We start from the raw sequence: 20,624 nt of genomic DNA on the forward strand, positions 1-20,624 counted from the left end.
TATACATATTTGGCATTTTTATAAAGGGTTTTCATGGACAATATTGCTGTGGTCTTAGGTCAGTGCATGTATGTAGAAAGCTATGAAACCAGCAATAATAAATATTTTTACTGAGAAGATTTATGCTAGTAGCTCACTGTCTGCAGTGAAATGTGTATAACTACATCAGACTCACTGAAACTGATCCCCGGTTGAAGCAAACTGAAGGTACCAGACAGTTCTGCAAAATCTGATACAAAAATAAAGCTAAGAGGGTATCTCCTTCTTTGACAGCTACATGAAATAATATATATTTCCTTTCACTTTTTGCCAGGGTGACTAGGAAGGAGTTGGGGGATATTTTTCAAGCCAAGCAAAAATGTTGCTAAAGGGGACTGCTTTTGAAAGGGAGCAGATGGATGAGAAATAAGGCCTTTGTATCCAAAGAATGAGGCCAAAGAGACAGAACCAGGGCGCCTTGGCTGTTTTCCACATGTCTTGGTTAGCTTGTAAGAATTACTCTTTGAACTAGGCCTCTTAAGTGAATGTTGGCTTTGAAAAGCAGCAGGGACTAAATTAAAGTAGCGGAGGTACAAATTGTCCAAATCCTTGCTAGCATACGGGGGACACATGTGGGCATGAGTCAGTGGCTTTGTGAGGATCCAGAGACTGAGTCATTCGCTTTGCTGGGAGTGAACAAAAAATGGCAGTCGAGGAACAAAACAAGAGCCTGTCTGCCGCCAAGGGACCAGATGTCCATAAGGCTGGAGTGTAGAATAAAGGTTGGTCTGTTCTTGGCACTATTAGCACCTGATCAGAAAAGCAATCATGTCCTGATGAAGAGGGAACAGGTATTGCCTTGCTCCCCTGGCTGCCTCCCCTGAAAGAAAGCACAGCCTCTTCTGTTCCTCAGTCCTTTCCACAATCCATTCCTGATAAACCGCACTGAATGATCAAAGCATGCCACACATCAGGGCTGCCTAGATCAGGAGCGCAAAAGCAGCTCTACCAATTCCTCCCAGAACTGACCAAGCTCTGTAGACTCAAGGATTCCCTGGGTCCAGGAACCTGATAGTGACCAAAGAGACCTATCATTTGGCTACATGGAGGTCATTGATACTTGCGTGTGCGTTTCTTCTTCAGAGAATTGAAGGCTCTTTGAAAGAAGGATTGCTGTGTACACTAAGGCTGTATATACACCATACCTTTAAAGCACATTCTTTCCCTCAAAGAATTCTGGGCATTCACATACCGCCCAACATTTATCCAATGAAAATAGGGATGTCCCATTCCTTAATGATAATTTCACTATTCATATGCCACACATCTGACTGGGTTGCCCCAGCCCCTCTGGGAAGCTTCCAACATACATAAAAAGGTAATAAAACATTGAACATTAAAAAAACTTCCCTATACAGGATTGCCTTCAGATGGCTTGGGGGGTCAGATAACTCCATACCCACCAACATTTCTCCAGTGAAAATAGGGACATTCAAAGGAAAAGTGGGACATTCGAGGATCGAATCAGAAACCGGGATGGCTTCCCTAAATTGGGGGCGTCCCTGGAAAATAGGGACACTTGGAGGGTCCACACTCACCGAGTTATAATTCTCAGCAACTCTTAACTAACCACATTGCCCAGAATTCTCTGAGGAAAAGCATGTTCTCTGGCACGCAGGTCTTGGAGGCTTTTTTATTGTTGCAGGAACCTGCAAAACCTGTTTGTTCAGAAGTGACATTGGGACAAAACCTGTGGGCATGTTCATGGAAAGTGAAGCCTCTCTCAAACCCCTTTTGGCTCTCTTAAAAACAGCTGTTTGTCTCGAGCCTAACAAAGCCAACTGGAGCTCATTATATAAATGGAATACCACTGGTAGTCATTAAGTTGCTCATGATTGTGCTCATCAAATCTGTGCCAAACACAGGAGGGAAGTTCCCTTCTTTCTGTAATCCTGAACCACATTAGTCTCTGTCCTAATTCTTGCGCCAGGTGTGATAGGTGGGGTCTTTAAGAGAAGGCCATCATGCTGGACTTTCTAACCACCTTTCTTTCCCCTGTCTCCCCAAACCACCTGTTGCTTCACTGGCTTTGTGTCCCACTAGCCGAAAGCGAGTTAGCCAAACTCCAGCGCCAGTTTCGTCTCCTAGAAGGCAACCGCCATGCCTACACTTTCGAATCCCATGAAATCATTCGCAGGCAGAAGTATGTATTCATCTCATATCCTTGCTAAAATTCTGGATCCATTTTGGAGATCCATTTTGTTTTTCCCTGTTCACAGCAGGAACGTCATGGTTTTATTGTTCTCTTACGCCGGAGATGGACAGAGTTCTTTAGATAGCTGGAAATGGTCTGGGAGAGACCATCACAGTGTATGCATTTGGGTTTGGGAAGCTATACCAAATCCTGCAAAATATTTTTATTGGGGGCAAGAATGAGCTGTGCGTGCACCATGAGGTGATCCCTCTTTTACATCATATTCAGATTTCTAAGAGAAACAAGCCTGTTGCCCATCACCAGCCTTAAATTGCTTTCATTGGACCAGTTGTCTAATCTTTAGTTTTCAGTTGTGCCACAATTTGATGAGAGAGCGGTATATAATCGCATTGAGGGGTGCTATCTCCTGTCCATTTTTCTTGGCACAGAGCACAGCCTGTCATCTCTTGTTCTGAAACATCCAGTTTTGGATTTGGGGAGCATTTGAATATTGTACATCCCACTGCAAGGAGAGAGCTGTAAGCTGAGCATTAAGAAATAATCCCCACCTCATGTACTGAAGCAGATACTGACTTAACACAAGGGCACATAGCAACTGATATGCTCCTGGCAACACACAGCTGACAATTGGTTTGGTCACATCAAGTGTGGACATGTTTGTGCATATAACCTGCCTTTCTTTAGCACATGCGGCCAAATTCCATCTCCCACAATCTATCACATATGTGTACATGCATGTACAAACATTTTATTTTTGCCATTATGCGCTTTTGCGCGCTGACATGGTTTCAGATCTTGTACTCATGATTCTGTGTGTCCAACCTCTTCCTGCCCCTTTAGTATAAAACGTTCCCAGAAAATTTAGGATTCTTCTCTCTCTTCGTACTCTGGTTTAGATCACTTAATGAACGTTACTCATCATCCCTGCCCCTGCGAACCTTGAAGTTCTGGCCTTCTACCCTGACCTACAAAACATAGTAGTTTCTTTGTAGGGAAATCAGAAATTCTGCGTTCCCAACACTGCTTGTTTCATAGGCATGTAAAGGCACAATAAGTCATCCTAAGGCCTGAAATCTATTGTGTCTTTTTACACAGAGCTGCTAATTTTGAACTCTTGAAGCCTGCTCTCTTCTGAGAGTATATCCTGTCCCGATTCCCCCCTTCCCCATTCCATCTTGTCCCATCCAGAGTTGGGGAGATGCATGCTCAGATTCAAATCGCCAGCTTTCCAGGAATTTCTGTAGCAGTGTCTCAAAAGCTCCTCTGAGCTGGCGCTGCCACCAATCCCAACCAAAACTCACCAGCACACCTGCTGCCATGGCACTCCCGTCCGTGCCCACGCAGCTGTGTCTCGCCGTGTCATCCTGCCGCCCCTCAGAGTCTCTGCCCCGCTTCTCTTGGACAGGGCAGAGATAAAGCGCCTGGAGAAGGATAACAAAGAGCTCCTACAGAGGCATGCTGTGACTGAGAGCAAGGCTAACGCACAGCAGGAAAAGGTCCACGGTGACACTCTCCGTTCCTTGTTGGGACAGCGGGATGAAGTGAAGCAGCAAATAATTAAAGAGAAGAAGCAGGTAGCCCTGCTTGATAAAGAGGTACGGAGAAGGCAGCTAAGTACCAATTGCTTGGCATTTATTGATGTGAAGTAGTGTCCTGTGCTAGGATTTTGAAGCCTTCCAGGTGGGGAGTGGAGTATAATAGCAGGTACAGAGAACAAGTAGCGTGAAGTGAGGCCCTGAGAGCAGAATGGAAGTCTCTGAGAAAAAGATTTTTTTCTTCACCTTCCTTCACCCCCAAAAAAATCCAGATGAAGAGAAACTCCAGAAAGGAGAGGAGGATCTTTGGGGTTAAAAATGGGTGTGGGGGCTTTAAAAAATGCAGAGGGAATTGGCAGCTAGGACTTGAGGGTGGAATTCATTAGAACAGGCGATCCAAGAGCCAAGGATTCTTTAGTCCAATCCCAAATACTAGTTTCTCATCCCATTTCCCTGCTTTCATTCTTCATTTCTGACAGATCGAAAACTGGAACAAGCGTTTGACTGACCAGAAGCTGGTGGTGGGCACTGGGACCCTGATCCAGGAACAGAAGGGCAACTTGCTGAAGCGGATAGGAACAGTTGAGAATCAGCTTGACCGGGTAAAAATGGTTGCAAGTGCCCAGGGTTTCTGAGAGCCAAGATTCTTGTCTTGTCTTCAGTTTCTCACTCCACTTTTCTATTTCCAGACCACCACAGAATTCAATTCTCAGCTCATCTTGAATTCTCAGCTACGTGAGGATCTAGAAATTCTCCGGCTTGAACACGATCGCTTTGAACAGCTTTATAAACGTCTAGAGATGGTACATTCACACTAAGAGAAAATTGAGGAGAGTTGACAGGATGTAATTGCCCAAGAGAGTTTCTGAGAGGGACTGGAGTCGTGATATAGACTAATGAAGGTTCTGTTATAGAATTGTGAGATCTGGTTGCTTGGAGAGAACTCCAGCATGGAATGGAAGGATGTGATTGACTGTTGAGAGTGGTATTAAAAAAAATATCAAGGCTTTTTATTGGCTGGGAGAGAATCACAAAGCTAAACCATGCATTTTGGAAAGTATGTTTTTACTTACTAAACTAGGGATTGTAACTGACCAACTAGATTCTGACAACAGAAATTATGATGCCCCCTGCCTTATTCCTATCCTCTTGGACCTAAGGATTTCTGATTCTTGGGTTTGACAGGGCAGGGTCTGAAGGCCAATTCACAGGACCTCTTTAACACTTGCAGATTCATGTGGAGTTTAAATCTATGGACTGTGCTTCTGCTACGGTGTGGATGACAATGGTTAGGAAAGAAGGGAAGAGCTGTGATTGGCTCCAGTGAGGAGATAGAACTTTGTGAACAGGATAGTATGGCTGTGTTGCAATTAGGGACTAGATCTGATGGCTTCCTCTCTCTCCCTCTAGGAGCTGTTGGAAACTCGTAGAGCCATTGGCGCAGTCATCAGCACATCCTCTGCAGCCTACGAAGCAAGGTTGGGGGAAGGGGAGTACTCCAGCATGGTGGGGCAGGGAGGAGTGTCCCTGCAGAAACCTTGCTCATGTTCATACCCTGGTTCTTCATTGCTCTTCCATTGTCTTGCTGCCTCCACCCGTTCGTGCACTGTGACAACTTAATCAGCAATAGCCATGCTCCCTCCAAGTCCTAGCTTCTAAGCATCACTCTAATATAAAAGACGCGGGTAGCGCTGTGGGTTAAACCACAGAGCCTAGGACTTGCCGATCAGAAGGTCGGCGGTTCGAATCCCTGTGATGGGATGAGCTCCCGTTGCTCGGTCCCTGCTCCTGCCAACCTAGCAGTTCAAAAGCACGTCAAAGTGCAAGTAGATAAATAGGTACCGCTCCGGCAGGAAGATAAACGGCGTTTCCATGCACTGCTCTGGTTTGCCAGAAGCGGCTTAGTCATGCTGGCCACATGACCCGGAAGCTGTACGCCGGCTCCCTCGGCCAATAAAGCGAGATGAGCGCCGCAACCCCAGAGTCGGCCACGACTGGACCTAATGGTCAGGGGTCCCTTTATCTTAATATAAAAGACAGGGCTACATTATCCTCTGCACTAAAATGGAAATTCTGCTTCAGGGAAACAAAAATTCTGCACCAGAAAAAGCAGGATTCTGTGACCTGTGCAGCAAAGCCTGAGGAACCTTTTTGGCTCTGTAGGTCAGATCCAAGCCACAGAGTCCAAATTTGACATGTGGGCAGGGCTGCTGATGTCACATAGTTGGGACTTCATGACAATACCCAAAGCTTGCAAAGAGTGTTGCATGGCGCTTAAAAGAATGCGAGGCTTTACCAAACTGTCAGGTGACGGGGTGGTAGAGCCAAAGCCTGCTTTCCCTTTCCAGTGCACAAAGGAGTGCACTTTGAGGCTCTTGATTGCACATCGGCACATGCGTCTTCCATTAGAATGGACTAGGCCATCAGCCCATTCAACACAATGCACTCAGTCCTGACTTATGGCCACTCTCCAGTATCATGGGCTGAGGCCTTTCCCAGCCTTTTCTACCTGAGATTCCATAATTGGAGATGGCAGCAGTTGAGCATAGTGAGCTGTGGCCTCTCCTAAATGGTGAAGTAATATGTGAAACAAGGACTTCCTGCCTGTCACTCAAGCTCTTCATCGTTATGCTAGATTTCAGAGGTGGTGAAGGAATGGGGATAAGAGCATGAAGAAAAGTTGGGAAGTGGAATTGCTGGTGGTTCTCTCTCACATATCCAAACCTTGTCCCCATCCCATTTGTCCACTGGGGTAAATATAGGGATGAGGCACATACGCGCCTAGGCCAGCTGCAGGACAAGGCAAAGAAAGATGTAGCGCAGTATGAAATGGAGATGAAAGAATTATGCCGCCAGATAGAGAATGACCAGCGCTTGAATGATTTCATTTCCGTCAAGCTGCAGGAGAGGACATTGACGGAGGAGGCACTAAAGGCCAAGCAAAAGAAAGGTTTGTGTGTGTGTGTGTGCGATGTATGGTTAGGGGCTATTTATTGAGTCATTCATTCATTCCCACATGCCCAGAAGTGGTCTCGTGGCAAGACAGAATGGGTACAGAACAAATAGAAACTAAGCAATGGCTCAGGTGGCCTCAGTGATTTGGAGTGCCAGTTTCCAGCTCTGGCTCGTTTGTCAGCCATGGACCCTTTTGGACAGAAATAACTTGGACGCTGTTACCCATGCTCTGGCAACTTCCAGAACTGGATTATTGCAACATGTTCTCTGTAGGGCTGCCCTTGAAGATGACTTGGGAGACTTCAACACGTCCAAAAGACAGCTACTGGCTGGGGATCCATTTAGAACTCACATAGCCAGTTTCAAAACAGGTGCATCGGTTGCCAATTCATTTCCAGGCTCAGTTCAAAGTCCTCATGCTAGGATTTAAAGTTTTAAATGACTTAGACACCAAATGTATGAAAGACCCTCTTGCTTGCTTCCTTACAGACCCTCTCCAGGATTTAGAATGTCGTAGGGTAGTTCCACCATCTTCAGAAGTTGAGGGGGACAGCCCAGGAGAGGGCATTATCTGTGGCAGTTCTAAACTATGTTCCCTTCCCACAGATGTGTGTCTTGCACCTTCGCCATGTGGTTTTCATCCTTTGCTGAAGATGCACCTCTTTATCCTGGCCTCTGATGCCTGAGATACACATCTCAGGGTCCACCCTATTCTCTTAATTGTATTCTGTTTTAACTGTTCTTAATGTTGTATTTTTAAATTGTTGTAACCTGCCGTGGGAACTCACGGTGAAAGGCAGTTGGAAAATCAAGATGTCCTGAATAATAATACATAATGAGCAAAACTAAAAGTTATGTATTTAATTCCACAAAAGCGTGTAGTAAATCCCCCACCCACCCACTAGCAAGATCTGTTTGGATCTACAGAAGCAAGATCACCATACAGTATAACTTACCAACAGCAAATATCAGCAGCAGCCAAAAACTGCACAATCAGATGCTTGTGAGAAAAGGGCCAGTGTTTGCTTCTTTGTCTGGTGCCAGAAGTATTCCTTGGCCTTTGGGAGGCAAGTGTATGTTGTGGTTTATAGTGGGCTTTAATTCACAAAATTCACAAAATTCTTCCCAGAGAAGCCAGCTCAGAGCCAGGACTGCTGGCTTCTCTGGGAAGAATTTTGTGAATTAAAGCAGAGGATCTTGGGGGTTAATACCTAATCAATCTGTGTTAAGTTACCCCCCAACACACACACACACACACACACACACACACACACACACACACACACACACATATTTTAATGAAGTTTTTTTGTATTCAGAGAAATAGTTGGCTAAAGAGTATGGCTGCAGCCCAATTAAAACATTTTAATAAGTTATCATGTGAGTTTTAATAAGTTATCATGTGAGTTTGATTTAAATTCGCATGTGGGTAAAACAGTATTTCTAAAGCAATCTGCCTACTTCCTTTGGCTTAGCAATTATTAACAGTAATTGGGTCAACGGCAAGCCATCGCTAAACAGACTATGGCTTACTGAAAAGCAGCAACAAATCAGCATTTATGGTTTGTTTCTCTCCATGCAAATCTTCCAACACACACCTTCATGGGGATTTCTCTATTTCTCTTGTCTTGAGAGAGGGAGAAAACCTTTTTTCCATGCCACGCATAATTTTATAAATGTCTATCTTGTCGCCCCTTTTCTCTAAGCTAAAAAGTCCCCAGTGCTGCAACCTTATCATAGGGGACATCAACCTTGCTTTTCTCGTGTGGTTTGTTGGAGGAGAATCGAGCCACCAGCGCTGGTTTACATGTCACATCTTGCTTCCTCTTGCGGTTTATAATAATTGAAATGTTTCAGCTTTGGTCAAGACAAGTGATTAAAAAAGATGGGCGGCTTTTCCACTCCTTTAATGCATGTTTCTGATTGAGGTGGGGATTCACATGACTTTGAGGTTGCCCTAGGAACCGGGGCTCCTAGATTCTCTTTATTTTCAATTAGAGGAAGAGTCCAAACGGAAAGACCCCGAGGAGGAGATGCTTGAATCTTTACACACCACCGTGGATCAAGTCCTGGAACTCACCGACGCGCCAACCTTGGATGCTGCATTGAATATATACGTGCAAGGTGATGGGCAAGGCAGGGGGCTGCAATGGGAGAGGGTCCACTTTCCTTTTGAACCATGACTGTCCTCTGGGTCTTTTTGGCTCAGGAAGAACAGAATGAGATCTGGGACCTTACCCTCCATAGGGGCTGCCCTTGAAGCAGTTTGGGTCCTGGCTGGTTCAGGCAGTGGGATGCGAGTTAAGATCCACTACCGATGTTTTTCTTTCCCACTTCAGAGGAGGAACGGAACTTTGCTCAGTTCAACTACGTCAATGATCAGAACGATCAGAAGGAGCAGATATGGGAACAAATCACTGAGGTGAGTGCTGTGTCTTGGGTTTTCCCTCCTCCCCCCCCCCCCGTATTACAGTTTATCATAGAAGTAGTGATATTCGTGCAAGCAAGTTTTTTTTTGCAGTCTCTGCACAATGCTGTCATAATCACAATGCCAGCCCATACTTCCTCACCCTCTTCCCCAATTCTTCCAACCTTGGCTGCTGTTAGCAAGCAGGGATTCCTGCCGTATGTTGCTGAACGAAGCTGAAGTTTGCTTCCTGGTTCCCAGTTCCTTATTCAACACAAGCGCAGAAACAAGCAGTATGCGTTCCCACCACATACATTTAGAGCATGTGGTTTGTGGTGGGGGGGGGGGGCTGTAGTTTGTTAAGGGTGTTGGGGTAAACTAGAATTCCAAGATTCTTTGTGGAAAGCTATGTGCACTGAATCTGCTTTAAATGTATGCTGTGGATGTCCTCTACTTACCCAAATAAACCTTGGGCTGCATCACATTGCATCAGGGCTCTTTCCCTTTTGAGATGTCCTAGCACCATAGTGTTATTTTTGCACAAGCTTCTTTCAGGAACGATGCCCTCCCACCCTCTTATCTCTTCCATGTGCCTTGTTTTTGCCAACCTCCTGTAATGGTAAAATGAATGACCCCACCCCCCTGCTTTCTCCATCTTGCTCCTCCACTCTTCTAGCTCTACCATGAGATACAGGAAGCACAAAAGCAGAGTGCCCAGGAGGAGGGGGAGCAGCTGTTGCGGCTCAAGGAGGCCGAAGCGCAGCAGGAGGAAGCTGTGAAAGAGGCGAACCAGATTGAGCTGGCATTGAAGGGTTACCACAAGATTTGGGAGCAGCTCAAGAATGGTAAGCAGGGACCGTGTTTGTGTGTCGGGAAGAGAAAGATGGTGGAGGCACTATCGTAGGAACTGGAAACATGTTCTGAAGCTTTCCTTTGCAACCTGCGGAACTTGGGGCTTGGTTTTGTCTTTGCACTGAATATTTACCGTATTTTCCGCTCTATAGAACACACTTTTCCCCCTCCAAAAATTAAGGGGAAATGTGTGTGTGTCCTGTGGAGCGAATGCAGGCTCCTTGGCTTCAGCGACAGCAACACGAAGCCTCCAAAGTGCAGACGGAGTGCTCCCTCCGCGCTCCGGAGGGTTTGCGTTGCTTTTGCTGAAGCCTGGAGAGCGAGAGGGGTTGGTGCGCATCGACCCCTCTCGCTCTCCAGGCTTCAGGGATAGCCGCCTGAAGCCTGAAGTCTCCGGAGCACAGCGGGAACTCCTGCTGCACTCTGGAGGCTTCAGGCAGCTATCCCCAAGCCTTCGGAGCGCAGCAGGAGTTCCCGCTGCGCTCTGAAGGTTTGGAGATAGCCGCCTGAAGCCTGAAGCCTCTGGAGCGCAGCAGGAGCTGCGCTCCGGAGGCTTCGGGTTGCCTTCACTGAAGCCTGGAGAGCAAGAGGGGTCAGTGCACACCGATCCCTCTTGCTCTGAAGGCTTCGCTTCGCTGGAGAGGCGCTGCACAGTTTTCCCTCTCTGCGCAGCGCCCCTTCAGCGAAGCGGGAGGAGAAATGGAAGGGGCTCCGTTTCTCCTGCCGCTTCGCTGAAGGGGTGCTGAGCAGAGAGGGGGAGAATTTTTTTCCCTGTTCTCCCCCTCTAAAACAAGGTGCGTCCTATGGTTGGGTGCCTCCCATAGAGTGAAAAATACGGTAGATTCTCGGGATGCCACTTTTCATAGCAGTTGCTGAGCCCTCACAGCAAGGTTGCAGCAGTGCAGGAATCTGGCCAGCACTTACTTGATTGATTGATTGATTGATTGGTTGGTTGGTTGATAGGTTGATTGCACTTACATGCCACCTTTTCCTCCAAAGAGCTCAAGGTGGCATACACAGTTCACTTCCTCCACATTTAATCCCCACAACAATCCTGAGAGGTAGGTTAAGCTGAGCAGCAGTGGCTGGCCCAGGGTCACCCAATGAGCTTCATGTCCGGGGAGGGATTTGAACCCTGGTCTCCCATGTTCTAGTCTAACCACTATAGCACACTGGCTCTCACCATTGGGCAGGTTTGAGTGCAAGGCTAGCACTACACAGATAGTGGAGGATGAGAGGCTTCACTTTCTAACAGCGAAGGCCAGTGCCTAGCCCTGGTCACCAGGCCCTGTTACCATTATTCTTTTTAAAAAGGAAGAAGCGGTTGTGGTTCCTTGCCAGTAGTTGGGATAGTGGTGGGGAGGGAAATGGCTCTGTGTTCTGGTTTGAAAAGGCTGTATGGGCCTGATGCAGTCCACAGACTCCCTTGAGGAACAGGATGATCAGCCAACAGGCACAGCTCGTCACAGAAAATAGCACAGATCCTGGCTGTATCATCCTTAGCAGACAGATAAGCTTGAGGAGGGGGGAGGCCTGAAAGGCAAAATTGGAAGAGGGAGAGAATATCATTTTGTCAAAACAGTAATACTCAGGCTTATCCTGTGGAATTGGTTGCCAGTAGGTGTGGGACAAAGGAAATAATTTCTTTTATTATTTTTATTTTCCATGCAATGTGTAATTAGGACTGAAGACAAACTGCATCATTTAAGAAAGCAGAGTGATTTTAAGAGGCTTTCCTTTCCCAATGGACCCTTCTTTCAAATTGCCTTCAGCTTTCTGGGAAAACAGACAAAAGAAAGCAGTCACCTGACTCCAGCCTGTCTCTTGGAATTCATAGTCACAAGATGGGCTGATGGCTGGCCAGTTGAAGATAGCTTCCAAAGAGCCATGTAGACAAAAAGTACAGAACATGCAGGGCAAATCTGCACTATCATATCCTGGCTCAATAAGCCAGGATGTGAATGAGTGTTATCTGCTGCTTCGCTCTGCCCACAAGTGAGCAACTGAACAAGCCAGGACTCAGCTATCAATTATAGCTTCCCATGGGGTTGTTGAGGAATTCTGATGGGAATGGGGGTGGAAATTGCCAGTGCTCATTTATACATCCCATGCCAGGGACGGAAAGCAATCTAGTGAATATGAGCGGTATTTGCTGCTGCCATTTAAAGCTTGCAAAAGATACACAATTAATGACTCTCCCTCCCGCTTTTCATCGTGTTTCCTTTGCAGTGCAGCGACTGGTGTGAAATAATGTCAGAGGTTCTGTCAAGTTCCACCACAGTGGACTGTGAGCTGAATAACATAGGGTGGTGTTTTTTTTTGTCAGAAGCCAAACTGTAGTGGAATGGAAACAGCGCTGCATGCAGCAAATGCAGGTTGGAATGGAAATTGATGGCTTCTTCCTCACTTCCTGACATGTGCGAACCTGGAAGCTATGGTTAATTGCTTACAATCTAGCCAGGATATCAAGCCATGGCTTAAAGTTGATTTTAAGACCCTGTCTGGTTTGTAAGCCATTCACCATAGTTTCTGGGTTTTCAGATAATGGGCAGCTATGGTAGACAGCTGGGTCCTGGCTTGTTCAGCTGCCTGCTTGCTGGGCTGAGCAAAGGAGCTGCCTGGCACCTGCAAACAGCAGTAGCTCATGCATATCCTGACTTATTAAATCCCAAGATAAGACCATGCAAACCAGGCCACCATTTATCAAGTTGACTCTTAGCAGGGCTGGAGCTACCATTGCCTTGGGCAGCAAATTCTGTGTGTCATGAAAGAGCAGAAAAATGATTAATCATTTATTATTATTATTATTATTATTATTATTATTATTATTATTATTATTATTATTATTATTATTCTGCTCCCAGGGAGAGGTGTTTATTTTGGGGGACGGGGTGTTGTCTCATGTGCAGAATAATTTGGCGAGCCTTAGGTACTGGGCACCTTGAATTGGGGAAGGGGTGCCACTCACTGGGCTGACCCCTGACACTTATCCGGGTTGAGCTCAAGACTTCCAGGCTCTCTAGGAAGTGAGTGCTTAAAGTTAAGAGCTGTGCGGGTGGGCAGGGGTTCATTCATTTTGCTTTCTTTCCTCCTCTCAAAGCAATCGAGGCTCTCTTTTGGAAACTGCAGTGTGACTACTCAGTGCTGGAAAAGAGGCTGGGCGGGTCGACGACTGCCCAGGACGAGAATGTTGCGATCTACCTGGGCTTGATTGAACAAAAGACCAACCAGCTGTTGGCTATGTATTCTTTCGCCAAGGCTGAGGTATGCAGGGTGGATGGGCAGGACACAACAACAGGGGCAGGAGAAAGGGATGGCTCAGGGATCATGGAGAGAGGGAGAGGAGGAGACAACCTTTTGACTCACTTCTCTGAGCCCAATTCCCTGCTGCAATTACCGTGTGCAAAATAGTTTACTGAGAGTGAGAACCCCTATCGATTTTGCAGGACAAACCTGCTTGCAAATCTTTCCTGTTGAATAGTTTAGGGTTTTAACCCCATTCTGATATAACTGTTTGTATGTGTTCCTTTCAAAATGTCCTGGTGCAGAGGGAAATTACTTTGCAGCTCTGCAGTGGAGTCCACAGGGCTTGAAAGCATGATATTACTTTTGCTTTGCCAGCCTCATTTCAAATCCCTTAACACATTTACTTTTATTTTATCAAATGCATTTCTGCAATTGTGAGGGTTAGTAACCTTTAAAAAAAACTGAAAATCAAAATTCTCATATTAGCTGCAGCCACTCCGTTTTTAATTGATCTAGTAGGAAGAACAGATAGATCTGGATTAATAGGTGGGGCAGAGTACTTGACCTCAGGCTGTTTTATTTTAAATCTCTAGTGGGAGGGGAAGCAATAAACCTTGCCTCTTCTTTTCTCAGGAATATGATCAGCCCTACGACACTCTGGAGACAGCGCAACTGCTTCTGGGGCAGAAACCTGAGATTCGGGCACAGCCTATGCTTGTTCGGCCACCCACTGCTGGGTAAGGAGACCTGCCTAACCCCACATGAACCTGCCCGTATGTTTAAGATTTTCTGTATCAACCTGTTTTGGACTACAATTCCTATCAGCTCCTGCCAGCCCAGCAGCTGGAGGGCACCGGGTTAGCAAAGGGGGTGCTATACTGAGATCATGGAAAGTTCAGATGTTTTGGATTGCGGTGACAAGGAAAATTGGAGAGCATAGGATATGAGTTTATGAGGGACCCCATGGTTATGTTATTAGGAAAACTGAATGAGCATATGTTAAGGGAAGATGCTAGAGAATATTGTTATGAGTGTGTATTCTTTTTGAAATGGCTTTAGCTGTCCAGTTTAACTGCTTGTCAGCATCTCAAAGAATGAGCTAAGTGATGAGTCTGCCTGGGAAAATGGGGTAGGTGTTGTCATGCATGTGGAGGAGGACTTAAACACGTTGCAGAGTTCCAAAAAAATAGACCAGAGGATTGGCACAGTCCATAAGAAATCCAGTTGCAGCAGACTTAATTTAAACTTAAAAAGAACTTATAAGAAGACTAAACCTTAACATTATAGCATACAGAACGGAACACCACACCAGAACAAAGAGATAGAAAAAGAAAGTGTGTGAAACCCAGGCTCCTCCTGGCCTGACTATTATAATCAGCATGACCTTGACAGAAATATAACAGAACCAGTTTTAAACCAGCTGTACTCAGCTTCCCAGAAGGAATAACCCAAACATCAGAAACCTTCTGCCTGTTTCCTTCACATAGAAAGAAACCTTCCAGAACACTCTTGAACTAAGTAGAATAGGAAAGATTTCTACACATCAGATCAATACTTTCTGTACTAAGAAATGCAGACTGACAGGTGTCTCCCCCGCACTCCATGGTTGGAGACCATGTGAGCCTAGGCAGAAGAGCAATAGCCAGAGTAGTTGTTGTTGTTGTGTGTGAGAGCTGGAAGCTGGGAAACAGAAACATGTCCTGGACATTGGGGCTTCTCTGGAAACCTAAAGGGGAAGTAGCACCCATGTGTTAATGTTGTGAGCTCTTGAATCCTATATCCAGGTTGTACACATGTGCATATAAAACCATACACCCTAAAGACACCTCAGTCTCCACTGACCTTCATTCCAAGGCTTAGGAGCCAGTTCTTTTGCACCCCCATAAAATATTTGAGGGAGCTAGCCCCCCCCCCAAAAAAATATTGATGGGCGTTGCCCATTTTATTCAAGTGCACCCCTGTTCCAAGAAAACCAAACCCCGAGTGAGCGCTTGGAACCCTGGGAATCTCTCACTGCTTGGAGATTGGGGTGGTACATAACAATATGTTTGTAACACCCCAAGATACAGATAGCTAAACACTGGAAGAAACATCTTTGGGAATGAGAAAAAGATATCTGGTATGGAAAGTTATTGCAGAAAATGTTTTACAGTTAAAAAAAATTACAAGGAAAAATGATGAGATCATAGGATATGAATAAATTATGGATCCTATGATTATGCTATTAGGAAAGAAAAATGGTGGGCAATATGTTGGCAGTGTCCCCAGATATGGATAGCTAAACACCGGAAGAAACAGCAAATGCCATCTGTGTGGGACTGAGCAAAAGATATTTGGCATAGAATATTAATGCATAAAATATTTTACTATAAAACAATCTGGAATAGTACTGTGATGATGATGATGATGATAAAGTCCTTAAAGTGTTTGCATGAATGTATTTTGTATTGGAATTGTAAAACTCAATATAAAATATTTGGAAAGCACTACTGGAAATTAATCTAAGATTCAAATTATGCCTAATTTGTAAAAGAAAGAACTGCAGTAGTAAGAATTAATTAAATAATTATAAAGCAATTATGTCTTTATGTTGTATAGGAATGCATTATTTATATAGAGAAAGCCTCTGGTAGAATATCAAGATCGTTTGTGGAATTCTATAAAACAATGTTAATTTGCAGTGCCTTAATGTTGATAGATGACATGAGGATCATTAGTTAGAATGTATAGTTTATTTTTGTTTCTATAAAATAAGACACATTAGAAGCTGGCGAAACAAATAATTCTACTGCGGCTCTGTTCTGGCTGCTCCCACCTCCAGCATTAAAGGAGAAGAAATGGGGAACGGGGCCTTTTCTAGGATGGCCCCTGCTCTTTGATGCATCCTGTCTAGCTTCTGTCACTGGGTGCCTACATTATTAAGTTGTAGTTGCCAATTCTGCATGTTCTTGTTTGCTCAAGAGACATGTTTGTTTTGAGACATTTAACTGATTTCCTGCTTTCTGTTTTGTGTATATGTTTGTATGTTGCTGATTCTGTAATTATTTTTTAATTGTTATATTGAAATGGATGGTTTTAATTATGTTTGAAGCTGCCTTGGAGACCCATGTTGGATAAATATTTTAAAAATGCAATCAAGACTAAATGCCATAAGAGGCCTTGGTTTTTATAAACACACACACACAACACACACGGTAGGAAAAGCACTCATGCAGAGGAGAATATCAGCAGATTTTCTGAGCAGAACGGTTTACTGTGTTAAACCCATAGAAGAAATTTTAGGATGGGACTGGGATGCAATGGGTTATATCCAGCTGCCCACTTCCCAGGAAATATTTTACTCTGAATAACTTGGCAGCGGGCAGAACATTCAACAGATGCAGCGTATTCCATCTCCCTGGGTGCCTCCAGACTGCCGCTGTTTTGCAGGAGGGATTCAAGTGCAAAACTTTAGGTTTGTGCCTTTAAAGTAGGTTAAAGCACTCTGTCACCCTAGTACAACAAATCCACTTAAAAAACCCACAAAACTAGACTTCTTAGAAAGTTACGGGGAAATGCATTGAAAATTGTGGGGTAAATGAATGATTAACAGGAAGATGTATACATCAGGATGATTGCTTATCGTTGTATAAATGCCTCATGAACAAGTTGGAATAAATGCTGAATAAAAATTGGTCTTGGGAGGAGCCCTGAAAAAAACTTTTTAAAAGGATTGGTTTGCAGTACTTAATGCAAAAGACACTCTTCATTTTTATCATCTTAATGTTCGCTCTTTGCAGAACTGGCCATGAGCCAATAACAGAAGAAGACGAGAAACCCTTAACTCATGAAGAGCTCAAGCAAAAAATTATGAATGATGTGAGTACAAAAGGCCAGAGAGAGTCCTGGATGCAGAGCTAATATTACTATTACTATTACTATTACTCAGATCTGGGTCTTCTAAAGCAAGTTCCTTACTGGGTTATTATTTACATACCTTTTGTGACTGAAGTATATTTATATACAGCAAAATTAATTCTGAACAGCCATACAATAATTTCCTCTTCTGCTTTGCTTTCTGCAACTCTCCTTGCCTCTTGGGGCGGGGGGAGTAGATTAGGCCCCTGCTCTAAAAACATTTTCATGGAGAAGCAGTTTGGCAGTCGGAGTAAACAATCCTCACACAGGGGCAGATATTTTCCCTACCTCTTGGCATATTTATTAGTTTACTTGTCTAAGCCAAAAGGTCATGGCAAAATGCAAATAACTTGAGTCATAAAACAAGCCTGCAGACAACAAAATCCATAGAGCTTTTAAAAAATAAAATCCGAAGGGCAACACAAAATCAAGGCAGGCTGCCCTAAAAGCAATCACGGGTGTGCTTGGATACAAACATTTAGTGTCCCTTATGGCCCCAAGAAGCAAAGGAAGGAACTTTTATCAACAACAGTCTTATCCTTTAATTATACTTCCCACTGTAATACAGTGGTACCTCGGGTTAAGTACTTAATTCATTCTGGAGGTCCGTACTTAACCTGAAACTGTTCTTAACCTGAAGCACCACTTTAGCTAATGGAGCCTCCTGCCAATTTCTGTTCTCATCCTGAAGCAAAGTTCTTAACCTGAAGCACTATTTCTGGGTTAGCGGAGTCTGTAACCTGAAGCGTATGTAACCCGAGGTACCACTGTATGTATATCTAAAATAAATGCATGTCCTGCTCCCAGGATTTATCAACACCTCCATTTCCCTTCCTTCCTCTATTGTCTCCCCTGTGCCACCTTTCAGATAGTGAGTTCCTGAAGGCAGGGACCTGCCCACTTGCACCTCGTATATGCCATGCAGTTTGATGGTACCTCATATAACAGCAACACTAAAACACAAATTCAGGATTTTGCTGTATTTCGCCATCTAGTCAGTAACAGGTTTTTTGGAGGGGCCTTGGGGAAGATACTCTCAGCATCCCCCCCTCCTGTGTGGGCCCACCTCCCTCCTTGCCACTGTTACTGCTGCAGCTTCCCCTCTCCTTCCTCTGGGCGCATCTTGCACAATGCAGGAAGTTGGGCTAGATGATCCTTTTCGTCCCTTCCAGCTATACAGTTCTATGATTCTATTCTCTGTCAAGAGAGAGAAGGAGCACAGGGCAAGTGGAGATGGGCGCTTTCCCTTCTCTTTACGCTTGTCCTTGCATCTTCAAAGAGGCGCAATGGACTGGCAGCAACAGTGAAAAGGAGGAGCGGCAGGCCCCCAGAGGTTAGGGACTCGGCAGAGGGTCCCCTGCAGGGAACTCAAGATGCCAACCTCTGACACCATACAGTGGCAGTTAAGGCATTCAATAAGTTACAGATCAGAATCCAGGTATTCTGATCTCAGGAGTCTTGTATGTGACGCCGAAGAGTCTTCCCCTGAGCCTTTTCCACAGATGCATGCGGTTACGAAACCATTTCACAAAATTAACTGAGGTTTCTCTTCTCCCGGCCTCCAGATCGCAAGCAAGACAGCAGCGCTTTCCATAAAGATGAACACACAGCCTGATTTAGCGGATGAACGTGGTGGGCTAAGTTCGGCCAAGAAACAATCTCAGGCCTCTTGACTGGAGTAGGAAGCTATATACGCAGTCTGTGTCCCGTGCCACGCAAAAGACGGAAGCCAAGTTTGTCACTGGCAGGGTTGTGTTACGGTGTGGTCCTTTACACCTGTAGCCTCTGCAGCCTTCTTCCCATTGGGGATGATCGGCATGCTTGGATGTAGCCTCCACCCTGCCCTGGATCTCCAAAGATCTCCCTCCTCCTGGTGAAACGCCCCTCTTCTTGGCTGCTCGCTCGATCAGGACAGATGGACTGTGCCGATGATACATAACACATGGTCCGCCATATCAACAACTCTCTTCACTCCCGTGCTGCCCACTTGCTTAAATTCTTCATAATTTGACTCTAGATCCTCTTGCAAAGAGAGAATGCGTCTTAAAAAACACACACACACCTCTGCCTGTTGTCATGGTACATGGAATTGCGACCTCTCTGATAAAGGAATCTATCCCTCGAGTCTCTGGTTTAGTGAGCTGGTACTTCTAGAAGCCTTCTGGAGCAAGGGGGCCCAGCTCCCTGTCCTAACAGGATTCACCATTGGGCTTAGAAGTAGGTGACTAAAACTCGGCTCTGTTCCTCAGCAGCCATCTTGTGTCAGGAAACCGGCATGCTAGCTCCCTCATGCTATGAATTGCCAGAGTCTAATGAAGTCTCGTTCGCTGTCTTAGACAGAGTGGTTGAGGCCCATGAAGGGTATAAAGTGTCTGCTGTGCTGTGTGAGAGGAAACTGGGTGTGTTCAAAGCATTGGCCACATGTTTTAACTTCTTTTTTTTTTTTAACCAACTAGCCTGTTCCTCAGAGTGTGTTTTTTACCACATGGGTATCTAAAATGAGACTGTGTCAGTTCCACCCAGAGCACTCGTTTACCACTGCTAAACTGCAGCGTCTTGAGTTTTGAAGATTACATGTAAACGTGTATGCAAAAATTCTGCTTTTTATGGTGAGGAGCAGTTTCCTCAAGGTGTGGGTTGTTGCTTTTTAAGTTTTTTTAGCCCTGATTTTAGAATGAGTGATTTATTTTTTTAATCCTCAAAAAGGGTGATACTCCCATCATATTCACCTCACCCAAACCCTCCCCTGCAGTGCCCTCTTCCTACAGTGTCGCCAGAGAATAATCTTGGGGAATCCATTCCTCTCCCAAAGATAATCATCATGGAAAAAATCTCTGTCGTTCCCATGGATGTGGAATGTGGGAGCGGTGCGTGTTGGGGAGGCCGCAGCAGTGGGTGGGGCCTGCCCTCTGATGGGGGCAACTCATGCACAGTCCCTGTGACAAGTGGGAAAAACTATCGCGTTTTTTGATTATCAGTGTAAATTGGAAACTAAAATGATTAAAATGTTTAACTGGTGAGGTAACGACTGGATATATTTTTTTGTCGGGGGGAGAGGGAACTGGACCCAGAGATAGTGTGATGCAGGTTGAATGTGCTTCTGGATGAGGCAGAGGTCTATCATCCATCCAGATTTAAAGAATTTTATCTAAATTCGTCTCCCAGAAATTTGAGACGGTGGGAGGGGAAACAGAACAAGAAACAGTAAAGCAACAGGACCTCCAAGGAATAATGTTTTCATTAGCGTTGCAGGTGAACTTTGCTAAACAGGCCTTCCTTGTGTGAGTAAAGGTAGCAGAAGATTTTGGTCATAGGAAAATTCTTTTCTAGATGGGTAGCCAATGTGATGTCCTCCAAATATTTTGGATTACAACCCCATCAGACCTAGCCAGCCTGGCCAGCAGCCAAAAGATTATGGGAGGTGTAGTCCAACAACATACACTATATTTTATGGTTGTAGTTTAAACTCCACGTCCAACCTAAGCACAGAAAAGCTGTGCCTCTATAATCCACTTGTGTTTAAGGGCTCTAGTGTGGA

At 45.0% G+C, this 20,624-nt stretch overlaps 1 protein-coding gene and 1 long non-coding RNA gene across 3 annotated transcripts in view; one reads left to right on the forward strand and one right to left on the reverse strand.

The window, feature by feature from the left end:
* LOC309517726 overlaps positions 1 to 3,634 on the reverse strand; it is a 16,616-nt gene extending 12,982 nt beyond the window's left edge. The window contains exon 1 of the long non-coding RNA XR_014213238.1: positions 3,496 to 3,634. This is a non-coding gene — a long non-coding RNA (uncharacterized lncRNA). The remainder of the gene's footprint in view (positions 1 to 3,495) is intronic.
* ODAD1 (outer dynein arm docking complex subunit 1) overlaps positions 1 to 20,111 on the forward strand; it is a 26,166-nt gene extending 6,055 nt beyond the window's left edge. For both annotated transcript variants that reach the window (XM_082197011.1, XM_082197012.1), the window contains exons 3-15: positions 2,083 to 2,182; positions 3,600 to 3,789; positions 4,209 to 4,331; positions 4,419 to 4,532; positions 5,140 to 5,207; positions 6,492 to 6,679; positions 8,683 to 8,808; positions 9,024 to 9,106; positions 9,768 to 9,936; positions 13,044 to 13,207; positions 13,823 to 13,926; positions 16,969 to 17,047; positions 18,652 to 20,111. In XM_082197011.1, the coding sequence (XP_082053137.1) occupies positions 2,083 to 2,182; positions 3,600 to 3,789; positions 4,209 to 4,331; positions 4,419 to 4,532; positions 5,140 to 5,207; positions 6,492 to 6,679; positions 8,683 to 8,808; positions 9,024 to 9,106; positions 9,768 to 9,936; positions 13,044 to 13,207; positions 13,823 to 13,926; positions 16,969 to 17,047; positions 18,652 to 18,759 (1,616 nt within the window). In that variant the 3' untranslated portion in view covers positions 18,760 to 20,111. The remainder of the gene's footprint in view (positions 1 to 2,082; positions 2,183 to 3,599; positions 3,790 to 4,208; positions 4,332 to 4,418; positions 4,533 to 5,139; positions 5,208 to 6,491; positions 6,680 to 8,682; positions 8,809 to 9,023; positions 9,107 to 9,767; positions 9,937 to 13,043; positions 13,208 to 13,822; positions 13,927 to 16,968; positions 17,048 to 18,651) is intronic.
* Positions 20,112 to 20,624: the final 513 nt, after the last annotated feature.

The sequence above is a fragment of the Podarcis vaucheri genome, assembly GCF_965113315.1.
Source record: "Podarcis vaucheri genome assembly, chromosome: 13".
NCBI lineage: Eukaryota > Metazoa > Chordata > Lepidosauria > Squamata > Lacertidae > Podarcis > Podarcis vaucheri.